At 47.8% G+C, this 17499-nt stretch overlaps 1 protein-coding gene across 7 annotated transcripts in view; it reads right to left on the reverse strand.

The window, feature by feature from the left end:
* The window catches only part of CCDC30 (coiled-coil domain containing 30), a 36297-nt gene that overhangs the window by 9219 nt on the left and 9579 nt on the right, over positions 1-17499 (reverse strand). For 4 of the 7 annotated variants that reach the window (XM_088066584.1, XM_088066585.1, XM_088066583.1 and 1 more), the window contains exons 2-11: positions 17108-17175; positions 13951-14066; positions 12080-12172; positions 11273-11379; positions 10315-10507; positions 6857-6955; positions 6087-6227; positions 3902-4039; positions 2943-3091; positions 1387-1627 (exon numbers count right to left, since the gene is read on the reverse strand). In XM_088066584.1, coding sequence (XP_087922710.1) covers positions 1387-1627; positions 2943-3091; positions 3902-4039; positions 6087-6227; positions 6857-6955; positions 10315-10507; positions 11273-11379; positions 12080-12172; positions 13951-14043 — 1254 coding nt within the window. In that variant the 5' untranslated portion in view covers positions 14044-14066; positions 17108-17175. Of the gene's footprint in view, positions 1-1386; positions 1628-2942; positions 3092-3901; positions 4040-6086; positions 6228-6856; positions 6956-10314; positions 10508-11272; positions 11380-12079; positions 12173-13950; positions 14067-15687; positions 15770-17107; positions 17176-17499 lie in introns of those variants that run through there. The other 3 variants (XM_088066586.1, XM_088066580.1, XM_088066581.1) reach the window with 3 other exon arrangements.

Raw genomic sequence — 17499 nt, forward strand, 5'->3', positions numbered from 1 at the left:
AGAAATTAACTTTAAGGCAGGATAAAGATGATTAAGGAAGGCAAAAGCCAGTAGGATTAAAGGGCATTTGGGCAGGAAGATGCATAAAGTCTGGCATTTCTCTGTCCCTACACTATGTCTGGCTCCCTTCCCTGTCCCCACAGGGCTTTAAGAGCCATGTGGATGTGGCACTCAGTGAACACACACTGCTGCGTTAATAGTTGGATTTGATGGTCTCAGAGACCTTTTCCAAGCTCAGTGATTCTATGATTCTCTCCATCACCTCAGAGAAGCCAATACAACTCCTAAGGCGAGGGGGGAGAGATGATAACCTGGATAAGGGAATAAATCCCTGTTAAAACAAACCTGTCCGATCAAAGCAAAGTCACTAGGTCACTTTGGATTCTTGTACCAGAGCCTCACTCAGGCATCCATGCAGGAGTGACATAGCCAGCCCAGCTCCCAGAGGGATCAGGAACACAAGAAAGGTGAGTTCTAGCAGCAGGACAGGAACACAACAGGACAGAGCCTGGACACTGGGAAGTGTCACTGACAGTCTGCAACGGCTCTTGGGAGATAACCAATCTCCTTGGCTCGCTCACCTTCCTGGCACGCACACCAAAGCCTGGGTTGTACCAAAGCCTTTCTTTCCAGCATCACTTTCTGCCATCTCTGGATATGCATTCCCACTTTGCATCTTCACCCTCTGCCCTTGGGACCAGATGGAATTCACTGAAGACCATATCTGCCTTCTCAGATAATCCCCAGGTAACTTCCCAAGCTGGGAAAAGTCTTGATCCAGTACTGTGGGATCTGGCAGTGTCAGTCATCCTGGAGATCCATTGGCTCCATTGGTTTTGTGGGGATTTCCCCACCTGTTTCTCTCAGGATCCCTTCCCATGTCCACTGCACTCCTTATGTCTTGCTCTGGACGATGGATGATTTGCTTCTCAGATACAATCGGACTCCAATCCCCTACTTCTCATTCCCACCCTGGCCATACAGATAACCTTGTCCTCTCTTCTCTCCCAAATCTTTGCACAGAAGCCGAGCTCCTCCTCAGTCTCCCCATCCTGAGTTCTTCCATCATTTCCTCCCTGTTTAGCAGAGACACCTGCACCTCCCTTTCTCTTTCTGCTCACCAAGCGAGAAAGGTGAACAAATTCCATAAAAAATTGAATTTTTTATTTAAAAAAAAATTTTAAAGTTTAAAAATTAAACTGGATAAATCAGTCCAGTTTATCCAAGTCACCACCACATCCAAAAGCATAACACAAGGAAATGAACACATCCCTAATTTCCAACCATTGCTCACACCACAGGACTGGCTTCCAGCCCACTTTAATTATGTTTTTCCCCCTCAATTAATGACAAAAAGCAGGGTGCAGATGGCAAAGCTGCCCATACCTGTTTCAGGCTCCCCTCTAAACTGTCTGCTGAGCTCTGCCATGGGAGAAACCTGTTCTCCCTCTGCTCCAAGCCTGGAGTCATCCTCCTTGTGTCTCCGCTGGGGCCCTTCTCCCAGGCACTCCGGACATCACATTTGAGCTGGGCAATTTCTTCAAGCAACATCCGTTTCTCTTCATTGCTCTTTTTGAGCTGCTTTTCCAGCTCCTCCTTCTTCTTGTTGCTCTCTAGTAATTCAGAGCTTGAAGGAGAAATAGGAAAGGAGAGAGATAACTAGACAAATCCAGGGAAAACACCCTTAAAGGGGAAAAACTTGGGAGATGAGAGTCCAGCGAAACACTCAAGTGCTTCAGGAGGCTCCAAAGGGGATTCAATCCTGGGTGCAGCAGTCCTGGGCAAGGGTCAGTCTCCCTGGGACATTTCCCACAAAACCACGTGTATGCAAAGGCTCAGCTCTCCCTGGGAGGAGGTTACAGGCTGGCTAAGGAATCCTCACAGAGACCCAGGAGCTGCTCTGGACTCAAAGTCACAGGGAAGCACTGGAATAGGGGCTCAGGTGTCCCAGTCCAGCTGTCTGACTTTTCATCACCTGAACTCCATCTCCATTTTCTCCATCCAAGATGAAAGCTGTGGCTGCCCCATCCCTGGAAGTGCCCAAGGCCAGGCTGGATGGGGCTTGGAGAAACCCAGGATAGTGGAAGGTGACCCTGCCCATAGCAGGAGGTGGAACGGGATGAAGTTTAAGATCCCTTCCTCCCCAGAACAGTCTGGAATTCTGTGATTGTGTCCTGGATGTCCAGGCACTGACACAGGCTGTGAATCACCATCCCTGGAAGTGTTCAAAAAAACCTGTGGATGTGGCACTTGGGGACATGGGCTAAAGGTGAACATGGCAGTGTTGGGAAACAGTTGGACTCAATGATCTTGGAGGGCTTTTACAGCCTGAATGATTCAGTGATTCCTTAGCAGCTCCCTACTGCCTTCTCCTGGTTGTACTTTATCCCAGCACCAGTAACCCAGGTCACTGTAACCATACTGGATTTAATCCAAGCTTTTGTTTACTAAAGACAGCCTGAGCCCAGGTGCTTCAGCTCCAAATTTGTCCTGATCTACTCAAAAAAGGGGAGTTGGACCAACATCTGCTGACACCTCCCCTCAAAAGACACCCAAATTCCAAGGACTACCCAAATCTCCAGTGGGACTAGGACCACCAGCTGCTGCCAGCAGTGAGCCCTGAGGAGCCCAAACCCACAACAGGAGATTTCTGAGACCCCCTTAGTCCAACTTCAAGAGAAGAATCCTCCCCGCTAAGGTCAGTTCCCATTTAGGCTGCTCAGAATCTGGAAGAGCTTCTAAATATCTAAAGAAAAAATCTTTAATCATGGGTGATCCTGATGGCACAAAGGAAAGTCACCAAAATCAGAGATGCTGATCCAAGGACAACACGAAGACGCCATTTTTGCCAGGAGCAGCCCCATGGGGAGTTGGAAAAGACTCAATACTTGAGTCAGCAAAGACAAGGAGCAGAAAATGCCACAGCCTTTGTTAAGGTTTACCAGAGCAGTTCTTGTTCTTCCCTCAGGTTTTTGATCTGTTCTTCCAAAAACACTACTTTAGCCATCTGTTCCTCATAGGTCTTTGCATCTGCACGGGGATCTTCTTGTTTCTGCTCCACTTTGGGACTGTCTTGCAGGATTTCAGAGGCCTGTAAGGTCAGAAAATACCACGACTTGGATTTCCTTTGCTCTGACGGAAATCTTTGGAGCCATACAGGACAATCTGGGGACTCCAGGAAGACATGGTTTGTAATTCCGTGGCTAAATTATTGCAGTTCTTTCCCCCTCAAAGACACATGTGAGTCCTTTTTTCTGCATGGAAAATAGCTGTGTCTAAACTACCACCAAACCATGGTTCTTTATTTGATTTCATCCTACTGTGGCACATCTGCAGCTGCCAGGGATTTACAGCATGTGCCAAAACTCTTTACAAAAGCAGCAGCTCTTGGCAAACCAGGAGGAGAAAAAAGTGTGGCTTCAGGTGGCTCTCACAGAGGTGCTCCAATTCTACCCCAAACACCTTCCTAGGCATGGCTTCTCCACTCCCAGTGTCACCTAACCCTGTAACACCAGGTAACAGCACACCCTGAACCTGAGACTTGAGAAGAAGATGCCAAGAAAATAAAAGGGGCAGGAAAGGAGGAATGCATCAGGACAGAGGAACTCCCAGCTGAATTACAACTGGAGCCTGCCCAGTGTCAGACCTGTTGCTCAGCTGTGATGGACCCAAATCCTTCAGACACAAACACCATTATTCTTACTAAACACCAACTTTGATTGCTAAAGCTTTTTAATCAACCGCTCTTCCTGAGCTTTCAAACCCAAGTATTGCCTGGTATTTCAATTCCAAGGCACCTTATCTACACCAGGACAAATTTGCTCATATTTGAGCAATACACCCCAGCAGCTCCTGCCTGCATCAGGTACCACAAGAACTGGGAATTCCTTCCATGTCTCACCTCTGGATCTAGCAAAGCACTGTCTTTGTTTAGCTTCTCCTGGGATACATCCACAACATCTCTGCTGGCTGATGTTCGCTGAAGACTTGGGAAGGTGTTTATGTGGCTTGTGAGCTCCAAGTGGGAGTCAGGCAAACCCTGGAGAGGAAACAACAGTCAGTGGATGAAACACACCGTGAAGGACAAGCTCAGGAAAAGATTTCCCCTCTCAAATGTCCAAAAATCTCTTAAAAACAAGAAGAGATTTCCAGGTGACAGAACCCAATGATTTAATGCAAAGCTTGTTTCCAGCACTGCTGGGAAATGATTCATTGCAGTATAGCTGCTCCATCCAAAGGGAATGAGCCCATGTGGGAAACCAGGAATCCACCAAATACATACAAAGATCTCTATGCTAAAGGCTGTTCCAGTCTAACACAGGGCTATGGATTCCATCTCCTCCTGATCCCTTTGATGGGAAAACAGTCCCTCCTTCAGGGAGACCATGGGCCAGTGGGTGGCTGAATTCCAACCAGACTTTCAGGGATGGATGATTTGGATACAAAGGGTCCCTGGACCATGAGTAGGCTGAACTACTGGGAAGAAAAGGTTAAAAAAGGACTCTCTCATTTCCCCACCATCCCCCAGATCAGACAATTCCTCTCCATATGTGTACTGATAGACTGACCCAGCCTGTTCCTCCCAGCCAGGCTGTTTTCATCCCAAGCTCTGATTCCGAGTTTCAGTGTGGATTTGTTGCAGCATGACTAAGCCCTGGCCTCTAGATGCCACTGTTCCTCCAGCAGCGCCTGAGTCTGTGGAGCTGTGCCAACAGCTCAGGACTTCCGTGGATTTTCACTTGGATTCAAGGAAGTGGCAGGACTCACAAACTGATCTAAGGTCTCTCAGAGTGATAAAAAATGAGATTTGCCATGGCCATGCCCCCCACTGTCAGTCTCCCATTGCCAAGTCCCTTTGTCCAGGCCACGGATCTGCCAGTCTCCTACATTTTTACTCTAATTTTCAGTCCTTGTCCTGGCAGCCCTTGGACAATTTTGTTGGGACCGCTCACTGTCTCTCCCCTGTAGCCCAGCTGGAATACAGGAGTTCCAGCAACTCCCCAGGAGTTGGTTTAGCACCAAAATTGGTTCAAGCCAAGTGTGCTGAGGCCTTTGGGGAAACCCCAGCAGGATGTTCATTTATCTCTGGGGTGTTCAATTCCTGCAATCAATACCCGAGTCTGAAAACTCCCATTCTGCCCTCCAGAGAATCAGGGTTTGGCTACAAAGTTGGAATTACTGATTTGGTATTAGATTCGCTGAAAGGAAAGTATATTCCGGAGTTAGAGACAATGCCATGAGAAAGCTGGATTGAAAACCCTCTACTAAAGGTTTGAAAGGGGCTGGGGTGGAGAGATGCATCAAGAGATGACAGAGAATGAGTTTGGATGCTTCATGGAGCACCCATGTCTTGGGTTGCAATGCAAGATGTAACCAAAAGTATGTATTCTATCACCCTCTGTTAAAAGCAGGTGGGGCAGTGTTCTTTATCTCTTCCACAACCCATCCTCCCTCAAGGGGTATATCTTCTGTTAATGGACCACTGAATCACTGCATGACTGATAAAATTCCAACATCCCATCGTGAGGTGCTCCACCAAGGGGTAGAAGCCAAGCATTTCTACCTGGATATAACTGGAGACTCAGAACACCACAGGCAGCCTTTCTCCACTGAATTCCCAGAGGAGAGAGACCAGACCCATCAACACCACTGGACCTTCAGTGGAAAACTACATGCTTTTATGGGATCATTACTTCAACAGAACCACATCTGTCACTCCAGGAGGACTGCAGCCACCACTTAATTGGACTGCTACCAACACCCTGACCAACAGGGTGTCAGGCTGTATCCTGACTCTGTCAGTGGGTTGGGGTTTTTTGTTGTTTTTTTGGTTTGATTTGTTTATTTTTGTACTACTGCATTTTGATTTTAATTTCCTTAGTAAAGAACCGTTATTCCTATTCCCATACCTTTGCCTGAGAGCACCTTGATTTCAAGATTATAATAATTTGGACATGGGGGGATGGTTTACTTTTCTTGGGGCGGGGAGGTTTCTGCCTTCCTTAGCAGATACCTGTCTTTTCAAACCAAGACAATCCAAAGGCAGCTGGCTCCTGCAGTATGTTCACCACAGGGGCTGAACATACCTGGCTGCCCAGAACCACCTTCTCAGCCTTCAGATCTTTCCGCAGCAACTCCAGCTCAGATGCCAGTTGCTTTCTTCGTTCTCTCCTCTCTCCCAGCTGACTCCCCAACTTGTCTATTGTTTCCTGACAGTTTTCCAACATCTGAAACAAGAAATGTTCAGAGTCACTTCCACAACATTGTTTTTCTATGCAGAGAGAAGCAGATTGAAGGAAATGTGTCTTCTAGGAAACAAGGAGAGGAGAAAAATGGTTCTCAAATGTTTTCAGTGGAATTCTGACACGTCTTATCCAGGGCTCACAGAACCTCCACTGACCCAAAACAACTTGGGAAGTTCCTTTCCCATCTCTGTCTGGCTGACACACCAGGCAGATCCAATTGTTGGGCTGGCAAGGAACAAATGGACAGAAAAGTTAACCCAGAACCTGATGAGAATCAGCTTTAAATGTACCTACACACCCCTTGGTTTCAATAAACCCTAAACAAGAATTGAACACCTTCACACAGGCAAAAACTTCAAACTCATTGGGAGACAACAAACTCCTCAGATGGAAGAGCTGAAAACAACTTCCTAAGGGGAGAGCTCATGGAGATCACATTGGCTGCATTCCTCCAAAAATCCATTCATCTGCATGATCTGAGGGGCTACAAATCCTCAGGAGAGAGTGACAAAGAACATCCCCAGGAGAGAGTCACTTCAGATACTCATTTAAGATGTTCATTTAAAACATTTCTAAACAGAATAGTTCATTTCCCAAGGAAAAGCTCTCACCTCCTGCATCTCCTGAGCTCCAGATGTCACCTGCTCGTTTCCATTCATCTCACTTTTGTTCTTCTGCACCTTAAACAACTCTGTTTCCAAACTGGTGATCTGAATATGGACAAACCCAAGTTAAAACCAAACCAGGACTCACAACTAAATGCACAACTACTCCTAGAGTGCTCCTTGTGCTGCTGTTACGGGATAAGGCCCATGTTGGAAGCAAGGAACAGTAGAGGATGTGCATGGCCAGCTCCAGCTCATCCCTCATCCTGCTGCTTCCAAGGAGGAAGGAGCCATCGGGACTCAAGCCAGAAAAAGATATCTTATCCAAGCAGATTTCAGCCTGGTCCACCAGGACTCATCCTGGTCCCTTCACTGCTCATAGGAAGTTTTCAGTCCCTCCAGAAGGGCTCCAAGGACTTGGGATTTGGAACAGCAAAAGCAATGACCTCTGAAGTGACTACTGACTTCTGCTCCTTCTGTAACCTCCTGGCAGGTGGGAGTTTGGACAAGGTCTCACTCTGCATTTGGATCACCCCACAAAGGCATCTGCCCTTGGGGGAAAAATTATTGGTCCTGAAGTTATAAAGGGCTCAAAGGAGCTCGGAGCAGCCCAGATAAGGATCATCCCAAAGCAGCAGTTCAGCTTCTCTTCCCCATTAGGGATCCCACAGACCCTTTTCCAAAATCCAAGTCTTGGCAGTGGCAGCCCCCATGCTCCGCTGCCAGCAGGAGCCTGGACAGCTTCCCTTTCATTCCTTAGGCTTGAAATCCAGTTTGGGCTTATTTCTAAAATCCCCAGGCTGGACTGTCTAACTGCCTGAGCTTGGCTCTCTGAAATGAGCTGGGACACTGGAGGGAGATGAAATCCATCTCCACAGAACCCCAGACTGGTTTGGATTGGAAGGGAGCTTAAAGCCCATCCAGTTCCACCTCTGCCATGGGCAGGGACACCTTCCTCCACCCCAGGCTGCTCCAAGCCCCATTCAACCTGGCCCTGGACACTTCCAGGAGTGGGGCAGCCACAGCTTCTCTGGACAACCTGTCCAGGGCCTCCCCACCCTCCCAGACAAGAAATCCTTCTATACTGTAATCTCAAAGCCAAATAAGTGCCAAGACCCTGCCAATCCCAGCCCATTTCCAAAGCAGCACCTCAAAGCCCCTGAGCTTTGCTCTCCCTGATGAGTTCCTGGCACCAACTGGGTCTGCTGGAGCTCCCAGCAGGGAATGGTCTCCAACTCACAAGAAAGCTGCTACAAAACTGCTTTTTAAATCGAAGATATGAGCTCACCAATGTTAAAAGTATTAAAAGTGGGGTGAAACACCCAGACTTCTCACAGAAGAGCTAAAGGACAACAAATCCCTCTCCTTTTGCGTGACTGGGTGATAATTTGGGGTTCAGCAAGACCTTGGAGCTCCAAAAGGGATCTCAAATACAAAACACACCTCCCCTCCTCACCTCCAGCCAGCCTTCGGTCAGAAGTTTCCACTTAGCAAGGCATTTCTTTATTGTCCCTCCAAGACCTTAACTTTTAAGCACTTAATTTGTGCTCCCAAATCCCATGCCAGCAGCAGAACAATCCTCACTCTTTATCCTGCTGGCCTGGTCCTGAGTCACAGCCTGACTAGCCAAGGTTTCTGCAGCCGTGCCAGGACCAAAAACCCTCCCAAGTCCTTCCCAGCTGGGGCAGGACTGGCAAACACCCACCAGCACTGCCTTGCCCAGGCTCCAGACTCTTCTCTCCTCATCTCCGGGGCTGTTAAAGCCCCCTGGGAATGCAGTAACCTCCAGCTAAGAAGATGGATCTATCCAAGGGTTAAATAGGCGTCCATCCCACCTCTGATCCATGGCCCTGCATCCCTCAAAATGGTTATTTTCTAGCTGCCAAGCCTCTGCAGACAAAATGCCTCATATCTCCTTGGCTCCCAAGCATGGCATTCCCAGCAATCTGTGTGACAACCCACAGAGCAAAGCGGGGATTTGTGAAAACACATCGTGTTTGATTTGTGGGGGGCTGTGTTCACTCTGGTCCAAGGGGGAAGAGTTTGGTGTGAACTGAACGAGCCTCAACTCAAACCAAAGCACTGCCATGGTGGACGGACCCTTTTCCATCCCATCCCAGTGCTGGCCCATGGCTCCTCCAAGACAGGAGACAAACATGGTGCCACTGGCACCCTCATTAAGGTATTTGAATTTGCCTTCAGCCTCTTTTTAGAGGCTTTTCCAGAGGCTACTGACTGGGAATTCCTCATCTCTTCCTTTGAACAATCCAGCTTGGAGCTGTGTATCCATGTGGGATACGCTGGCACTGTCTCCGACGGTGTTTTAACCCAACACCAGGTGTTAAGACATGTTAGAACTCGCTGAAAACCGGGGGCAGCTAAAACCTCACCTCAGAAACCTCCTAGGGGCAATCTGGATTGGTGCAGCTGCCAGTCGGGAAAGATCAATCAATCCAGGCCCACTGCAGAGAGAATTTCCAGCACAGACAGAGGGCAAAGGGCAAGAGCCCCAGCAAGGAAGAGGTCCTGGCCAGGCAGCAGAGTCTCAGCCCATGGGAAGGACCTCCTCAGCCAGCCTTTGTGGGGAGAATCCCACCTACCTACCTGGCCAGTCCAAAAAGTCTGTTTTCCTCTGTTCTCTCTGGTTGTGAATTCCCCAGCTGCTTTCTCTGTAAGGGATCAGGTGCTCTGGCAGTGGTGCTCCACACTGAATTTTCCCTGGGGAAACAGTGCCAACCCAGCCTGTAGTGCCAGTGCTCCTCACAGAGCTACTCCAGAGGGATGGAGAGTCTTCTCAGAAAACTGAGGCTGAAAACCACCCTGACAAATGCAACATCAGCCTAAGAGGCTTCAGCCACAATTTACCCCTTGCTCAAGATCTCCAAGATCCTGTCCCTAGGGAAAAGCAAGAGTGTAATCTTCTGCCACCAGGACACTTAGCTGGTGGTATTTCCTGGGATCAAGGAGCATCAGCGTCCCAGACAGTAGGGTCAGATGCGATATTGGGAAGGAATTCTCCCCTCTGAGGATGGGCAGACCCTGGCACAGGCTGCCCAGAGCAGCTGTGGCTGCCCCATCCCTGGAAGTGTCCAAGGCCAGGCTGGACAGGGCTTGGAGCAACCTGGGATAGAGGAAGGTGTCCCTGCCCATGGTAGGGGGCTTTAAGGGTCCCTTCCCAATCAAAACAGTCTGGGATTCTGTCAGGGGGAACAGGAGATGGAAAAGACAACGCTGCCATAATACTGGGGAATCTGCCCTTGCAACCTAGAGTCATTTACTCCCTGCTGGGATTTTTTCCTTCTCCCTCTCTCCCAAACTGGCAGGTTCTTCTGGCTGTTTTTCTTGCCAAACTAAACACAGCAGAGTGCAGGGCCAGGTCAAACATCATGCTGTTTTTCCAATAAGAGAGAAAAGCAGATAGAATGAAAGAAACCCAAACCTTATCTCTCCTATTCCTTACTCACTTTCTGGTGCAGTCCCTCCACCTCGCTCTCCAGCTCTTGCTTCTCTTGCTCGGTTTGGATCTGTGTCTCTCCCAGAATTGATTCCAGCTCTTCATTGCGCTCAATCAAACCCTTGTGCTCCTGCTCCAGTTTTTGCAGCTTGTGAAGGAGCTGGGAACTCCTGCCCTCAGTGTTCTCCACGGCTTCACAGCACCTGCACACCAAAACCCAGCATCACCAAGGCTGGAACTGCATCCCAACTGCTTCCCACCAGCGAGGAAAAGCCAAGGTTTTCCTCATACACTCCTACTGATTTCCAGTCTCATATCCAGTGTGGCCTGTGCCTGTCTTTATTTAGATGGGAATTAGAGGTGATGGGATCTACACAAGGAATGATGAAGATCTGGGCAGGAAACAGGTCAGGTATGGGGCTGCCAACAGCAGTGAGGCAACAGCAAATTCAGCTGCTTGAGGTGGAGAACAGGCTTGAGGATCTGAAGGGAAAAGAGCCAGAGGGATGAGATCAGCCCCGACTTCCTTCCCGAACCTGGCAGAAGAGGTGCAGCAGCTCCTGAGCAGGTATTGGGAGAAGAAAGCTTTGAATTCCCTTAGAATAAGCCCCTGTTTATACATTTATGGTTGAAAGCCACGTGTTTTGGTACACTCCTAGAGAGCAAACAAACCCAAAGAAAACTTCCCAGCACCAAAACACGTTTAATAACAACATTTCTGTCTGCAGACAGCCCCAAAAGCCTAACTCTCTTCTTTTAGGAAAGCAACAAACTGGAGGAAGTGTCAGCATTTAACTGGAAGAAGTGAATCCTCAGGACTGCATCTCCTCCAAATTTTTGTATTTGGGAGCAGAGGAACAAAGTCTAAAAGAGTATTTAAAACAATTCAATAATCAAATAATACTGCAAGAGAGAGCACCAGAGGCACAGCACCAGGAACCAGTGGAAGTAAAAGGGGTACTTCTCACCTCTTGTGGAGAGTTTCAACACCCTGATCTCCATGTTTCTGATATGGGGCAGTTCTACTGGCACCGGTGTCTCCATCAGCTCCTGCTTCTTCCCACGTGCCCTGTGCCTGAGAGAAAATCAACATTAGCACAGAACTAGGATTGAGATCCCAGAATCCCAGGATGGATTGGGCTGGAGGGACTTTAAAGCTCATCCTGTTCCATGGGTAGGGACACCTTCCACTATCCCAGGTTGCTCCAAGCCCCATCCAACCTGGCCTTGGACACTTCCAGGAATGAGGCAGCCACAGCTGCTCTGCGCAACTTGTGCCAGGGCCTCACCACCCCCACAGCCAGAAATTACTTCCCCATATCCCATCTGACCCTGCCCTCTGGCAGTGGGAAACCATTCCCCTTGGCCTGGCACTCCAGACCCCTGTCCCAAGTCCTTCTCCAGTTCTTCTGGAGCCCCTTTAGATACTGGAAGGGGGTCTGAGCTCTCCCTGGTTCTCTTCTCCAGGTGAGCACCCCCAGCTCTCCCAGCTTGGCTCCAGAGCAGAGGGGCTCCAGCTCTCGGAGCATCTCCCTGGCCTCCTCACTCAGCTCCAACAGCTCCACATCTTTCTCGTGTGAGCAAAGTAATTCCAAGGCCACCTGTGTTTCTCAGAAATAAAACACATGAGACACGGCAGCTTCATCTCTTGGCCCGAGGAGCAAAATCCTCCAACCCCAGAACATCCAGGTTCTCATGAATAGCTAGGGTCTGGGATGCAGAGGGGACTATGTTTTTCTGGAATGGCAAAGAAGGAGTAAACACCCTGTAAACACCTGCAGTGAGGCCATTCCGACTCCCTCAGCCGGTGGAAGCTCTGGCCTCTCACTCCGGTGGTACTCACAGATCTCCTCCTTGAGCTGCTCCACCTGCAACACCAAACACCTGCTTTGAGTTTTGGTGAACATTCCATTTTCATATTTATGATTAATTTATTACTATTCCTTATCCTGAGGGATTGGTTGAGATCTCGTGGCTGCTCCAGCTGCTGAGTGGCCTCAGACAAGGAGCAGCAAAAGTGGGAATGTTGCTGCTCCAATCCATTAAAGGGTGATTTTCCTGAATTTTTTTTCACTTCCTGACCACACCCACATTGTATCAGATTCCAACTGCTATTTCTGAGGACACTTTTCAGTGTCTTCCATCTGTGGGATCAATGGAATTCCATTACCAGTAGCAGCTCTTGACCCTACAGTCACAGCTCATCCCAGGCCAACTGCCCAACCCTGCATTTCATAACCCCCAGGCAAGAAAACACCTTTCAGGACACAGAGCTGCTGTAGTTGGTAACAAAGGGTATTTTCTACTACTATAAACTAAAAATTTTGGGGTTCCCAACTTCTCTGCCAAGAGTTAAACCCCATTCCTAAGGAATAAAGGGGATTTGCTTTAAGCTTAACATGTGGCTGGAACTGATCTCAGTCTGGCTACATTTTTTCCTGTTCTGTGACCACAGTATGATACATATATCTGTATGTTTTTTGTCTGTATAGACCTGTACATATATATATATATATATATAAATATATAAATAAATAGATTTTATTATTATATTTCTATTTTTTTATAAGCTATACATGTACTTGTGTATCTATAATGACTGAAAGGAGCAATGTCCTACAGTAAAGAAAACATTATTTGGAATAAAAACTAAGTAAGCAGAGGAATTTGAACTAAGTTATGGGGTTCTTTTCCTCTCCAGAAAGAGTCTGTACTGTAAATACAAGGTTTGAGGTGACAGATGTGGAAAAACCAGCAACTTTTTTAAATGCAAGGAACAAAACTATAAAAAATTCTGTACTATAAAAAATACTGTAAAATTCTGAACACCTCCAGTGGGAACAAATCCCATTCAAGATATTATCTGATAAATATTGTTTGAAAAGTATCTTCTCAGAGATACTTCTATTAATTTAGCAATACTCATTTGACATGAAAGAACTACAAGACAGCCAAGAGCTCTCAGTGCTGGGATGGTAGAGGCAATTTCAGGCTCTCAAAGGCCGATCTAAGGAAATCAAGAGACAAGAACAGCAACAGATTTTGTGTCCAATGATATATTTTAATAGGAAGCAGACTCTTCTATCCCTTCCCTGTTGGCAACTTCAGTAAGGAATTATCTGGTTGACAGTTCCTTAATTACTCCTTAATTCTAGGTGGCATTTAGAGAACCCTGGCTGTATATCACCAAGCATTTAACTAATAGTAATGTAATAGTCATGTAAGTTATTTCATCATGAGAACCCACAGAAAATAAGCAAATCAATCAATGTGGCTGAGTTAAAAACCAAAGGGACTGAGAGGGATCAAAAATAAGCATATATTTCAAATGGATTTCAAACCAGCTGGTGGGGGTTTTTGACTAAACTTGGGTAAACTGAATTCTTTAATCCAGTCCAGGGAAAGGCATATGTGCTCCTCACTCTGTTTACTTTACTCTTCCTCTACCGAAGGAAGATCCCAGAGCTGCATTCTGCCTATTTCCCAAATTTTACTGCTCCATGAACCATGACACAGCCAAACTGCAGCTCTGGAAAGAATGGGCATAGAACAGGGAGGGAAAAGGTGAAGGCAGGGCAGGTCTGGGAGCAGGGATGACTTCCAGGGGCCAGCCCAGGATTGTTGACTTGGCTTGGTGGATCCTCACCAGCTCCAGGAACGCTTTCCTCTCCAGGTCGAGCATCTGGACCCGTGCCCGCAGTGCCAGGATCTCCTTGTCCAGCTGGCTGTTGTGCTCCATGGCCTTCTGGAGCTCAGTCCTGTCTGGAGACAGCAGCACCGGGAAAGTGATCACTGGTTTGGCCCTACCAGGCCCTGCCTGGCCCACACTCCAAGCATGGATTCCAGGCTGATCCCACACATAGGAAAGGTGGAAGGCAGCATGGACATGTCCCACATCCACTGGAAACACATCCCACACCCACTGCAAATACATCCTGCATCCATATGGGAACACATGCCACATCCAGTGGGAGCACATCCCACATCCACATGGTAACACATCTTTGTGGGACACATTCACATGGGATGCATCCATGTGGGAGCACATCCCACATCCACACCATCTCCCTCCAACAGCAAAGGTTGATGTCCCGGGAGATCCAGGTTCAACAGCAGTCTCTCCATCATTATTTCAGGGATCCAGTTTGCCTCAGGATCACAGAGGTAAAACTCATTTAAATCACTCACATCACCTACTATGGGTTTTACTTTCTCTTTGGAAGACCTCAACGGCCACATTTTGAATTTTCACCATAAAATCCATCACTGCCCCAAGCAGGAACAACCCCAGCCAATGTATCCGTGTTGTCCACACATTAAAATTTAATGGAATGGCCACAACTGGAAAAATTGCACACCAATTTTTCAGTGCATCAATGAATAAATTAATCCCAACGCCAATTAATGCAGATTCCCAATACTTCCAGGGCAGAAATAGGAAAAGGTGTTTACATGAGGAGCACATGTTGAGGACACACTGGTATCCCCTGTCTCAGGAGACAATTTTCCTTAGAGAAAAAGGAAGAAATATTTTTCCCCTTTCAGCTTAACCCAGGGCACAGGAAATATCAGTTTAAATCTGACTTCTATTCAGGCAAAAAAAATTAAACAAATCTACTTTTTGGTTCCAATTTTGAAAAAGCAACAAATTCCTTTTTCAAGCAAGTATTCTGATATTGGCTTTTCAGTTGTGTCATTTAAAATAAAAAGCAAAGAACATCTTCACAGAATCACAGAATGGGTTGGTTGGATCATCTCATTCCAACCCCCATCTTCCATCAGAATGGAAATTTTACTCAAAACTCTGTTGACCACTACACAAATTGATTCTAAAATTTTAATAAAATGATGATTAAAAGGTTGACAAAAGAATAATAAAATTCCAGCTCTTTTTCTCTTGCAAAATTCCTGACCACCCCTTATTTTCCCATTCCTTCTTCTGCTTTTCCCCCTCAGCTGCCTTCAGGGCTGACCACAGGGGTGATTCCACAAGGACAAGAGTGTTTGGATGTGGCAGCCTAGTTCTGCTTTGGAAAAACCTCGCAACATTCCTCATGCATTTTGTTAAATACCATTTAAAGCCTTTCCTCACCAAAATACCACTAACTGGGATCAAACTGGTCACAAATTCTTCCCTCCAATGCACACAAGTATCACAGTAAAATATGCTGTTTAAGGGGATTTTACTAAAGATGAGTGACCCCAGATTAGGTCTTTAGTAGCAAATCCATTGATTCCCAGAGCAGTTGGCTCGGAGCTCGCCAGGAGGAGAAGCCATGCAGAAATACAGAACCAGAGACGCCACTGGGACGTTGTCTCCCTCATTTTGCACACACAGCACAACAAATACCCAAAAGAAAGCAAGCATTAAACCCTTACTCACATTTTGTAAAGCCTCGTATTCATCTAACACCTCAGAAAGCACAGATTTCCCTGCACAGACTACAATCCGTGGGAATCCCAGGCTGGAGCTCGTCTGTGCTCCAGAGAGTCAGCACAGGAGCTGCCACATCACTCACCCCATCCCTGGGGACTGCGGATCGATCCCCACCACCTACGGGGATGAAATGGCTGGGAATGATGGAGCTGGAGAGGAGCTGCTGGGGCTGGAGAGGAACTCTCAGGCCTGGTACTGAGTGTGAGCACCAAGGGGAGTGCCAGGACCTGAAATTCTGCCCTAAACCTGCCCCAGGTAGTGCCAGTCTCCTGAAGGGAGTTGGTCCCTGCAAAGGACCAAAACATGAAGCCGATCCCATTTTACCCCTGCCACGGGCAGGGGCACCTTCCACTATCCCAGGCTGCTCCAAGCCCCATCCAACCTAGCCTTGGCCTTGGACACTTGCAGGGATGGGGCAGCCACAGCTTCTCAGGGCAACTTGTGACAGGGGCTCCCCACCCTCACAGCCAAGAATTCCTCCCCCATTCCCCCTGTCCTGGCACTCCAGACCCTTGTCCCCAGTCCCTCTCCAACTCTCCTGGAGCCCCTCCAGGCACTGGAAGGGGCTTTAAGGTCTCTCCAGAGCCTTCCCCAGGTGGACACCTCCAGCTCTCCCAGCCTTGCTCCCAAGGAGCTCCAGCCCTCAGAGCATCTCTGCGGCTTCTCTGAACCCAGAGAAAGTCATACTTATCCAGTGAAGATCCTTACACCAGCCGTATCACAAACTCCTCAACACAGGACTACAATTAATCCATTTCACTGTCCCTGTGCAGATGTGGAAGTAAATCAAGTGCAAAGTGTGAGAATTAAGAAAGGCACTGACTTAGAATCCTGGAATCCCAGACTGGTTTGGTGTTGGAAGAGATCTTAAAGATCATCCCATTCCACACCCTACCATGGGCAGAGACATCTTCCACTATCCCAGGTTGCTCCAAACCCAATCTGGCCCTGGATGCTTCCAGGGATGGGACAGCCACAGCTTCTCTGTGTAACCTGTACCAGGGCCTCACCATCCTCACAGACAGGAATTCCTTTCCAATATCTAATCTAGACATATTCTGTCAGAAACCATTCCTCCTTGTCCTGGCACTCCAGACTCTCGTAAATACTCTCACTCCATCTTTCTTGTAGCTCCTTCAAGTATTTCAGCCCCAAGACTCCACAGTGGCCTCAGAGACAGGAGAAACAATTTTCATTACAGGAATATTCTGAAGATAGTCCTTTCCCGCAGCTCCCAGGCAGCCAGAGCCATGGCATAGGAGGTACCTGGAGCCCATCAATTATGCTGTAGGATTCCAGCTGCCACTTCCAGCTTTCGTATCAGCACTGCCCACTCTGCCAGGAAATATGTGACCTGTTCACTTACAGCACTGCAGGAGATCTGGGATAAACCTTCCTGCTCCAGCATCTCTTCCACCTCCTTCAGCTGGGTTTCTGGAAGGCAAGGCAAGGCTTGGTGTCAGCAGAGGAGAAACAAAGGGCAGGGTTTCCTGGAGATCTGTCCCAGCTCCTCTAAACATTCCTCACTGCAACAGCCCCATTTCTCCTGGAGCCAAACAGTTCCTCAAGTCTGTCCTGCTTCCCACCTCCCTCACTGCCTCCCATTCCCTGCTATCCATTATCTCAGCCCTATTCCCTCTCTCCCAAGGTTTCTCTTCACATGTGCTTGGCAGGCAGCAAAGGGCATGAGAGGACCTACTTCCCCAGGCAAAGTTCTCCCTGGTTTATCGTCAGTCCCTTCAACCCCAAGTACAGCTC

Source organism: Pseudopodoces humilis, chromosome 24 (genome assembly GCF_049639895.1).
Source record: "Pseudopodoces humilis isolate 2021_Gansu_Grassland_sample_001 chromosome 24, ASM4963989v1, whole genome shotgun sequence".
NCBI classification, from domain to species: Eukaryota; Metazoa; Chordata; class Aves; order Passeriformes; family Paridae; genus Pseudopodoces; species Pseudopodoces humilis.